An 11,282-nucleotide genomic window follows, 5' to 3' on the forward strand; every position below is an offset into this window, starting at 1 on the left:
CCGCAGACTATGCAAAATTACTTTTAATTTAACTGAGTCTTAGTAATCAGTTATAGAAGTAGTTTCCTAAAACTTACCAAGGTGGGAATAGAAACAGCAGGAAAAAAGTTGTGGAGTGGAAAGTAGGAAAGGAGGGAACAGAAAACAGAATCAGAGAAGGGAATAATGTCTGTTAGAACGAAGGAGTTAAGGGTGACTTTGGAGAGAGTCAATCCCCACAGTAATACTATACCTAACAGCTGGCTGTGTTCCCCTGTGATGGAGTTCTGACTCAGGTCTGAAAAACAAACAATTGAAAAGAAAAGAAAAAAATGAATGATCAAAACAAATAATTTCTTTAAAATCAGCAACAAAAGTCAACCAAGGAAATAAGCAAAAAATGAAAAAAACTTATGAAATATTGATGTGAAGATAATAAAAAACAAAATGAACTAGTGTAAAGAATGATCACATTCCTCAAAAAGTTAAACATAATCACCATCAGCAATTGCACTCCTAATTATACTTCCAAAATAATTGAAAACAGGAACTCAAACAGATACTTTACCACAAAGTTTATGGTGAAATTATTCACAATAGCCAAAAGGTTACCAAGTATACTCCCACAGATGAATGAATCAACAAAATGTAATACATACCTACAATAGAATATTGTTCAGCTATAAAAAGTAATGAAATTCTGATACATGTGATGACACAGATAAACCTTGAAAACATTATGCTAAGGTAAACAAATCAGACATAAAAAGATGAATATATGATTCAATTTATATAAAATGTTGAGGAAGGGCAAATTTATGAAGATGGAAAGTAGATTAGAGGTGACCAGGCGCCAGGTGGAAGAGGGTATGGAATGTTATTGCTTAAAGAATACAGAGTTTCTGTTTGAGGTGATGAGAAATTTTGGAAACAGATAGTGGTAATGGGTGTACAACACTGTGAATATAATTAATGCCACTGATTTGTACACTTAAACATGGTTAAAATGGTAACTTCTGTATTGTATATATTTTGCCACAATAAAAAGTAAATTAAAAAAATAATAATCACACAAATTTAACCAAGCAACAGTTTCATAAAGTAGGAGGATGATTCAGGGTTGTGACATGAGTTACATTTTTAATGACAAATGAACATTTTAATGACACAAAAAAACTTATGGCTACAGCAGCTCAAAGTCAAGACATAAATAAAACACATTGCTATTAGCAGATATGTTCTAGTTTGACTTTAAGATACACTGACTAAATTTGCTTTCATAAATATCAATTTCTTTAGTAATCTGAAATAAAATTAGTGGCAATAAGCCAAGCTCCTAATGCAAGAGACAAGGACAATCACCATTTAACAGTCAACCACTCGCTTATTTTAAAGCTTTGAAAAGCACTAAGAGCTAAAAACAGAAAAGAGTAAGCTCCACTTTCCTCAAAGACTAAATCTCTTGAGATGCTGAGGATTCTGGCTTCCTTGAATGTGTCTGGGGTAATAAAAATAATTTTAGACCAACGGTATGTGAACAATGGGGAAAAAGTTAACCCTTTATTTTCACTAACCTCTAACTGAACTTTAGTATTTTCTAGTTATGATGTATGCAACAGATTACATAAAAGTACCTGTGATTTTGTCTAACAATAAATCTCAGATATTTTTATATCCTATTATTGCTGTTTTACACAAAATTCAAATATCTTCCATAGTCCATATGTTTTATATATCACTTAATTAAATTTAACACTTCAAGCATTCCAGACAGAAAGAAACAATCAGAATACTTAACAAATTTCAGCTTCTGATGTATACTGGAGTATACGCTACATACTTTAATTAAGGAAGTAAGGTAGAAACCTGATTTCTGCCACAAAAGTTTTAAATGCTATTTGAACATTTAAAATTTTATTTTCAGGGGATTTTTTTCCTTAATTTTGTTTGAAAAAGAAAAATTTGAAATGCTCCTATTCTGGAATATTTTCCCCAAACATACCAGCAAGTGAATTCCCAGTTTTTACTTTAAACTTATCTTACTTCCCATCTAAATAATGGATACTGGGGTTGGATGCAGTGGCTCCTGCCTGTAATCTCAGCATTTTGGGGAGGTGAGGCGGGAGGATCACGAGGTCTGAGTTTGAGACCAGCCTGAACAACATAGTGAGACTGCATCTCTACAAAACATTTTAAAAATTAGGTAGGCATAGTGGTGCATGCACCTGTAGTCCCAGCTACTCAGGAGGCTAAGGCAAGAGGTTCCCTTGAGCCCAAGAGTTAGAGGCTGCAGCGAGCTATGATGACGCCACTGCACTCCAGCCGGGGTGACAGGGCGAGACCTTATCTTTCCCCCTGCCCCCTGCCACATGTATATATGTTGTTCTTGCACATAAGACAAAGTAGGAATAACAGTTCTGTAGTAAGTTGGTTTATTAGATTGCTGTCACACTCTCTCTTAGGAAAAATTGGGCCCTATCGTTGTGGAGAAGCAGGCATGTAGGTGGCATGGAAAGAATAGAATTTTAGAACTAGAAGAACCTTGGTCATCATCTAAATCTACTCCAGTGACTCTAGAGGATAAGTTGGGTAAGGGTTATCACATCATCTATTTTTCTCTTTAATCATACCAACACCCCTCCTTCAAGATTCTGATTCCCAGCTATAGTCACTAATATGAATACCTTGTATCTCTCAGGTGTGCAGGAACAGAAAAAGTTGAGAACCTCATATTTTAATGTTTATAGTTCTAAAAAACTAGGCCAAGTACAGTGGTTCATGCCTGTAATCCTAGCACTTTGGGAGGCCGAGGCGGGTGGATCATCTGAAGTCAGGAGTTCAAAACCAGACCGGCCAACATGGTTAAACCTTGTCTCTACTAAAAGTACAAAAAATAGCCGGGCATGGTGGCGCGTGCCTGTAATCCCAGCTACTAGGGGGTGCTGAGGCAGGAGGACTGCTTGAACCTGGGAGGCGGAGGTTGCAGTGAGCCAAGATTGTGCCACTGCATTCCAGCCTGGGGGACAGAGTGAGAGACTGTCTCAAAAAATAAATAAATAAATAAATAAAATAAAAAATGAATGCCTGAGTTTATCAGTGGCTAAAGACACAACACGTTACTGCCCCAAGAAAAAGTTTATAGTCTTGATACTTTGAGAACTTATGTTCTTGCTTCTCAATATTCTGTAATTCTAACTTTCTTTTTCTAAAACAAGGTATGACAGTTTAAAACAAGTTATTTGGAATTGCCAGGGAATATGTCCTATAAAGAGAAATAGAAAAACATCTCAGATAGCTCTGGCAGACTAGGTATGGTTTTAAAGAGGAAAATATAAATGACTTTTCCTTTAGAAAGAATTAACTCAGCTGGGTGTGGCAGCTCACGCCTGTAATCCCGCACTTTGGGAGGCCAAGGCCGGTGGATCATCTCAGGTCAGGGGATTGAGAGCATCCTGACCAACATGGTGGAACCCTGTTTCTACTGAAAATACAAAAATTAGCTGAGCATGGTGGCATGCGCCTGTAATCTCAGCTACTCCAGAGGCTAAGGCAGGAGAATGGCTTGAACCCAGGAAGCAGAGGTTGCAGTGAGCTGAGATCATGCCATTGCACTCCACACTGGGCAAGAAGAGCAAAGCTTAAACCCGCATGCCACCATGCTCAGCTAAGCCGGGCGCGGTGGCTCAAGCCTGTAATCCCAGCACTTTGGGAGGCCGAGGCGGGTGGATCACAAGGTCAAGAGATCGAGACCATTCTGGTCAACATAGTGAAACCCCGTCTCTACTAAAAATACAAAAAATTAGCTAGGCATGGTGGCGCTTGCCCGTAATCCCAGCTACTCAGGAGGTTGAGGCAGGAGAATTGCCTGAACCCAGGAGGCGGAGGTTGCAGTGAGCCGAGGTCGCGCCATTGCACTCCAGCCTGGGTAACAAGAGCGAAACTCCGTCCCAAGAAAAAAAAAAAAAAAAAAAAGAAGAATTAACTTGCTCTGCTGTATAATATACTTTCTCGCCTTCTAAGCTGCCATACATGATGCATGTGTACTTTCGAGACAAGCCAGGAGTCTTCCTTTGAACACCCTCCTATACTTCAGATGAGTAGAAACAAGTCTGTGTAGTTCCCTACAAGTTCAACTTAGATTTTTATTTTTCATTTATTATAATTAAAAAATTATGGGCAATTCTTGAGACTTACTTGATAATCTGAAGACTAACCTCCAAGAACCTGCCAATCTTTTATTAACATATATACAAACTAAAACAAGGCTGGGCATGGTGTCTCACACCTGTAATCTCAGCACTTTGGGAGGCCGAGGCAGGTGGAACACAAGTTCAGGAGTTCAAGACCAGCCTGGCCAATATGATAAAACCCTGTCTCTACTAAAAATACAAAAAAATTAGCTGGGCGTGATAGCGGGCACCTGTAATCCCAGCTACTCAGGAGGCTGAGGCAGAGAACTCCTTGAACCCAGGAGGTGGAGGCTGCAGTGAGTCAAGATCACACCACAGCACTCCAGCCTGGGCAACTGAGCATGACTCCATCTCAAAAAAAAAAAAAACAACTAAAACTAAAACAAAGGCAAATCTGGGAGTATACAGGCCAATGAACCTACTAGAATGAAACTAGTTTTGTCTGTAAAAATTACAATTGTTCAGTGGATTTAACCTGAAGGGTGTTTCTGGGTTTGCAATCCAAATTGTGTAGTCATCATGTTAACACTGCTCTGAGATATGTCTGGGCACCTTTCAACTGTTGTGTGTCTAAACTCCCCCATTTACTTTTTCTGACTATGTCATAGGTGAGGGCACACCCAAGTTTGCCTAAGACTGGGAGTTGTCCTAAAGATTACTCAAAATGACATTTATTTTAACCAAATTATTTCCTGTAATAGGAACTATGTGCCAATAAAGTGACTATTTTTACCCTTTGATGGCCTTCATAAATTAAGCCACTCTTAGGACAAAAATACAAACAGGTTATAATAAAAAGCCAGAGATACTCTATAAGTCAAAATGATAGATCAAATAAAAAATAGAAAAAACTATATACTTATTAACAATAGGTAGATGCATCAGAAAAATAAATGGAAAATATTTCCTTGTAACAGTAATGATACGGTAGTTTTACAAATAGGTACTTGCTCAATATATTTAACTTATCTCAGGTAAATAGTGAAGAATGAAGATTTTAGTTTCCTGACATGCACCTGGGAGAATGGAGACAAACTGAAATGATTGTGGGTAGTACTCATTTGCAAAACCCTCTGTAAAATTTTTCTGAAGAGCTTTATTATTTTCCTTAGTTTGCCAACAGCAACAGTCTTTAACACTATTTTGAGCAAAATTTCCTTTGAGAATTACTTCATTTACCATCATTGGTAGATAATTTGAAGCAAATAAAGGCTAGCTGGTATCTTGTAACTAAAACACAGGTTTTTAGTCTTTATTAAATATAGAATCAGTAATATAATTAAATAACACACCAACAGTGAAAACTGTTGCCCAGTTCTTTAGACAAAGAAGTAGGTATGATCAAGCACATATATATCAGGATTAAGGCAATTATGCTACTGGCTATATTATCTAGACATATTACAAAAGCTATTTCAGGAAAACAAACACCTGAAATGACTAGTTTTAACACAAGGCATTTCTAACTTTCTTCACTCCAAGTTTTTTTTTTTTGGAGATGGAATTTCGCTCCTGTCACCCAGGCTGGAGTGCAATGGTGTGATCTCGGCTCACTGGAACCTCTGCTTCCCGGGTTCAAGCGATCCTCCTCCCTTAGCCTCCCAAGTAGGTGGGATTACAGGCATGTGCCATTACACTTGGCTAATTTTTTGTATTTTTAGTAGAGGTGGGGTTTCACCATGTTGGCCAGGCTGGTCTCAAACTTCTGGCCTCAGGTGATCTACCCACCTTGGCCTCCCAACATGCTCGGATTACATGTGTGAGCCACCTCGCCTGGTCAACTGCAAGTTTTCTTTTTTTAAAAAACAAAGCATCATCATCATCAAAAGAAACTATTCCAGCTCAGAATTAAACTAAGTTAAAGGTGGAACCAAATTTGGGGATGTAAACTAGTATAGTCACTATGGAGAACGGTATGGAGAATACTAAAAAAAACTACAACTAGACTATCATATGATCCAGCAAACCCATTAATGAGCATTTATACAAAGGAAGGGAAATTAGTATATCAAAGAGGCACCTGCACCGCATGTTTATTGCAGCACTATTCACAACAGCCAAGATATGGACTCAACCTGGGTGTCCAAAAACAGATGAATGGATAGAGAAAATGTGGTATTTATACACAATGGAATATTATTCAGCTCTAAAAAAGAATAAAATCCTACCATTCATAGCAATATGGAAGGAACTGAAGGATATTATGTTAAGTGAAGTAAGTCAGGAACAGAAAGTGAAACACTACATGTGTCACTCATATGTGAGAGTCAAAAAACAAAAAGTTGAAAATCATAGAAGTAAAAACTAGAACAGAGGATACTTGAGGGTAAGAAGGGCAGGGGGATGGGCAGAGAACAGGGGGATGGGTAGAGGGTAGGGGTATAGGGAGAAATTTGTTAAAGGTTACAAAAACTATAGCTAGATAGGAAGAATAAGTCTAGTATTCTATACCATTGAAGGATGACTACAGTTAACAATAATATATTAGCCTCAAGTAGCTAGGAGGAGGATACTGAATGTTTCTAATACAAAGTAATGATAAATGACTGAGACAATAGATATACTAATTACACTGATCTGAGCACTATATATTAATACATATATTAAAAAAGATAGAACCAAAGACAATTACTCTAACATTCACATTTATTAGATTCTGCCTCTCTATATGGGTAAGCTCTCATCTTGGTGGGAAAACATGTTGAAATAAGACAAAATCTGAAAAGCCCATCCTCTTTACATAATAGATTCTAAATCTATAGCAATGAACTAGATAGATCTGGAAAAACTAACATAAGATTAATGAGGTTTAAATAAATGGAGTAGGCCGGGCACAGTGGCTCACGCCTGTAATCCCAACACTTTGGGAGGCCGAGGTGGGCGGATCACATGGTCAGGAGATCGAGACCATCCTGGCTAACATGGTGAAACCCCATCTCTACCAAAAATACAAAAATTGGGTGGGCATGGTGGTGTGTGTGTAGTCCTAACTACTCAGGAGGCTGAGGCAGGATAATCTCTTGATCCCAGGAGGCGGAGGTCGTAGTGGGCAGAGATCGCACTACTACACTCTAGCCTGGCAACAGAGCAAGACTCTGTCTCAAATAAATAAATAAGTAAAAAAAACAGTAGGCAATTTTAGGCAAAGTAAGCAATGAGATGGCCATGTAAACAAGCGCATACAAAAAGTTAATTATGTTTCTATCCTACCTCATAAACAAAAATCTTTAATTTTTAATGTAATAAGAATATAGTTTTAAAAAGATATAGAGCCTACATATGCCAAAAAAAATCCCAAAAGATCATCAGGCTAAAATGCATACTTTAGTCCATACCATCTGCTACATAAGTGGTTTGTGTAGACAGTTAACTACGAACAGAATAAGCTGTTATAGTAGCATGGAACCACAGACTGTATTCATGTACAATGTGTATTCCTTAGTGCATAAGTGCATATTCCTTAATATATTAATAGGAATTTGGTGAGAAATGGTTTGGAGCAGGGATTAAAAGTAGACTTGGCAAATCTATTTAATAGATAAGTAGACTGCTCTAAAGTGTAATTTCTCATACTCTTCAATATGCTAATGACTGCTTAGGTAATCTCCAAAAGAAGAATATTCAGCATTCCCAAATACATCGAAAAAGATAATTCATTTTGTATCAAATATCTTGTATAATTAGTGTCCTATGATACACACTTAGGGAAATGTTGAACTAATTCCTATCAATATATTAAGGTTAAAAGATAACTCCCTGGCTGGGCACAGTGCTTCAAGTCTGTAATCACAGCTACTCAGGAAGCTGAGGCTAGAGGATCATTTGAGGCCAGGAATTTGAGGCCAGTCTGGGCAACACAGCAAGACCCCATCTCTTAAAAAGAAATAAAATTAGCTGGGTGTGGTGGTGTGTGTCTGTCGTCCCAGCTACTCAGGAGGCTGGGGTGAGAAGATATGAGAGCCCAGAAGTTCAAGGCTGCAATGAGCTATGATCACCCACTCACTCATTCATTCACTCAGCACTATTTCCATTAAATATTCAAAATTTGCCTGGTTAAAACAATCATGAGGTATGTGTTAAATTACATACTTCTGGGTCACATAACTAACACTAATGACTCAATTTTATGGGAGGAGGCTGAGATTCTGCAGTTTTACCAACTGCCTGAGATAACTACTACAAAACTTCATTCATTCAACCATTCTTCTGTTGAAATACCTGAGTGATTAATAAAGTCCCAGTCATTTCTCTATGTGCTAGGGATGGAACAAGAAATAAGAAAAACTTCCTTTTGTCATGCAGATATGGGAACATCAATAAGAAAATAAAATTAATGATCAAGTTAATTTCAGCTTATAGTGTTATAAAGAAAATAAAGAAGGGTAATTATAGAGGCTATTTTTGGTTGGGTGGAATGTGAAGATCTTTCTGAGGAGGTAACCCTCATAAGGTCTCAACTGGCACGAAAAGGGACCAGACATATAAGGATCCTGAAAAGACTGATCAGGGCAGAGGCATAGCTGTGAAAAGACACTAAGATGGGAATAAACTTGGTATATTTAGGAAATATTAATGTAGCTAAAGCATAGTAAGTGTTGTTTTTTTTTTTTTAAAGGGGGCAAATTTGGTAGGTGTTACATCTTGTAGTCTTACACATTATAGTAAGGATGTGAATTTTACTCTGAAGATGATGTAAAATGATTGAAAAGTTAGCATTCTTTTTGAAGCATTATTATTATTATTATTATTTTGACATCCAAGCTGTAGTGCAGCGGTGCAATCATGGCTCACTACAGCCTCAACCTCCTAGGCTCAAGTGATCTTCCCACCTCAGCCTCTTAGTAGCTGGGGTCACAGGCATGTGCCACTACACCCAGTTAATTTTTTAATTTTTTTGTGGAGACAGGATCTCCCTATGTTGCTCATGCTGGTCTCGGCCTCATACTCCTGGGCTCAAGTGATCGTCCTGGCTCAGCCTCCCAGGACTAGGATTACAGGTGTGAGCCACCATACCTGGCCAGCATAATTTTTTTTTTAAATGCAGGCTGCTGGTTTGAGAATAGATTGTAGGGGAGACAAAGAATAGAAATGTGGAAACCAATTAGAAGTTTACTAAAGAAATCACAGAAAGACATAATAATGACTGTAGTGAAGTTGATGGAGGTAGACAGGTTGATATCTTCTGGAAAGAGAGCTCACGGACTCATCTTCAAATGTTATGTTCATGTTACTTTTTTTTTTTTCTTCAGAGTTTTGCTCTGTCGCCCAGGCTAGAGTGCAGTGGCAGAATCTTGGCTCACTGCAAACTCCACCTCCTGGGTTCAAGCGATTCTCCTGGCTCAGCTTCCCAAGTAGCTGGGATTACAGGTGCCCGCCACCATGCCTGGATAATTTTTGTATTTTTAGTAGAGATGGGGTTTCACCATCTTGGCCAGGCTGGTCTTGAACTCCTGACCTCATGATCCACCTGCCTCAGCCTCCCGAAGTACTGGGATTATAGGCGTGAGCCACGGCACCCAGCCCATGTTACTTTCAAATCTGTAGTTCTTTCATTCATGTATTCAGTAAGTATTTTCTTAGCATCTTCTACATGTGAAACATTTTTCTAATTACTAGAAATGTAGTAACAAAATCCCTGCCAACAAGGACTTTACATTTTAGTGGAGAAAAGACCAACAACAAGTAATCTATGTCAAGACAAGTAAGTTATAAAACAAACAAAAAAGCTGAGTAAGAGAATACAGAGGACTAGTGGGAGAGTGGTTTGTGTGCACATTTAGATACTCAGTCTGAAAAGGCCTCTCAGATAATGTGACATTTGAGCAGAAAACTGAAGTAAGATATCTAACATACAAATATCTACAGGAAGAACAGTTAGTGCAAAGCAAAGCAGGTGTGTGTTGACATGTTTGATGAACAGCAGCAAGGAGACCAGATTATCAGACAGAATAAGCAAGTTAAAAATGACAGGGTATGGAATAAGAGATGGATACAGACGTTGGAGAACGAAACACAGATCATGTGAGGCCTTGTAGGATATAATCAGGACTTTCATTTTTACTATGAGATAAGAAGCCATTGAAAGGTTTTGATTTCTGTTTTAACATGATCCCAACAGCTATAATCTAGATTGAATAGATTGCAGGAAGCAAGATAAGAAACAGAGAAAAGTCAAGAGGCTTTTACAATGGTCCAAGAAAAGATAACGGTAGTATGGATCAGATCAGAAGTACTGGAGGTAATGAGAAGTGGTCAGATGTTGGGTACGTTGACTAGCCTAGGTATGCTTCAAAAGAGGGATCGACCAGATTGGCATGCTGATGACTGGCTATAGGGCAGTAGAGAAAGAAAAGGGTCAAAGGTATTTCCACAGCAATTAGATGAACAGGGATGTCATTTACTGAATTGTAGGAGACTGACAGAAGAGCAAGGAATCTAAATTAAAGGCACAGTGCTTATGATGGGTTTTTTTCCAAGCCAGCTTAGTAGGGAATCCTGTGTAATGAAAAACCAGTGGGATGGGTTTTTTAATTAGGTGTGAGGTCTCCATGTACCCACCAAAACACTAGTAAGTAGGAATTCATTTAAAGAGGTGCAAGTAATCCAAACGTTCATTGATGGATGAAAAAACAAAACATGCTATATATATACAATGGAATATTATTCAGCCTTTCAAAAGGAAGGAAATTCAGACACATGCTACAACATGGAGGAATCTTGAGAGCAATACACTAAATGAAATAAGTTAATCATACAAAGGCAAATACCATACGGTTTCACTTGTATTAGTTATCTAAAGTAGTCAAATTAATAGAAACAGAAAACAGAATGGTGGTTAACAGGAAGTGGCAGGGAGTGGAAAACGGAGAGTTGTTCATTAGGTATAGAATTTCAGTTTTGCAAAATGAAAAAGTTCTGGAGATCTGCACAACAATGCTCAACACTATTGAACTACATATTTAAAAATGATTAAGATGCTGAGTTTTGTGCTTTTTTTTTTTTTTTTTTTTTGAGACGGTCTTGCTGTGATGCCCAGGCTGAAGTGTGGTGGCATGATCTCAGCTCAATGCAACCTCTGCCTCCTGGGTTCAATAGCGTCTCCCACCTCAGCGT

The 11,282-nt window shown here is 38.1% G+C and overlaps 1 protein-coding gene across 8 annotated transcripts in view; it reads right to left on the minus strand.

Moving 5' to 3' along the window:
* SLC12A6 (solute carrier family 12 member 6) overlaps positions 1 to 11,282 on the minus strand; it is a 100,417-nt gene that overhangs the window by 44,021 nt on the left and 45,114 nt on the right. For 6 of the 8 annotated variants that reach the window (XR_004263769.1, XR_004263768.1, XM_032261254.1 and 3 more), the window contains exon 2: positions 233 to 277. The exons of the other annotated variants lie outside the window; for them this stretch is intronic. Coding sequence is in view for 4 of the 6 variants with exons in the window: in XM_032261254.1 (XP_032117145.1) it covers positions 233 to 277 (45 nt within the window). In the remaining 2 variants the exon portion in view is untranslated. The remainder of the gene's footprint in view (positions 1 to 232; positions 278 to 11,282) is intronic. 8 annotated transcript variants of the gene reach the window in all.

The sequence above is a fragment of the Sapajus apella genome, unplaced genomic scaffold, assembly GCF_009761245.1.
Source record: "Sapajus apella isolate SASKATOON/1434 unplaced genomic scaffold, GSC_monkey_1.0 scaffold122, whole genome shotgun sequence".
In the NCBI taxonomy this organism is placed as follows: Eukaryota; Metazoa; Chordata; class Mammalia; order Primates; family Cebidae; genus Sapajus; species Sapajus apella.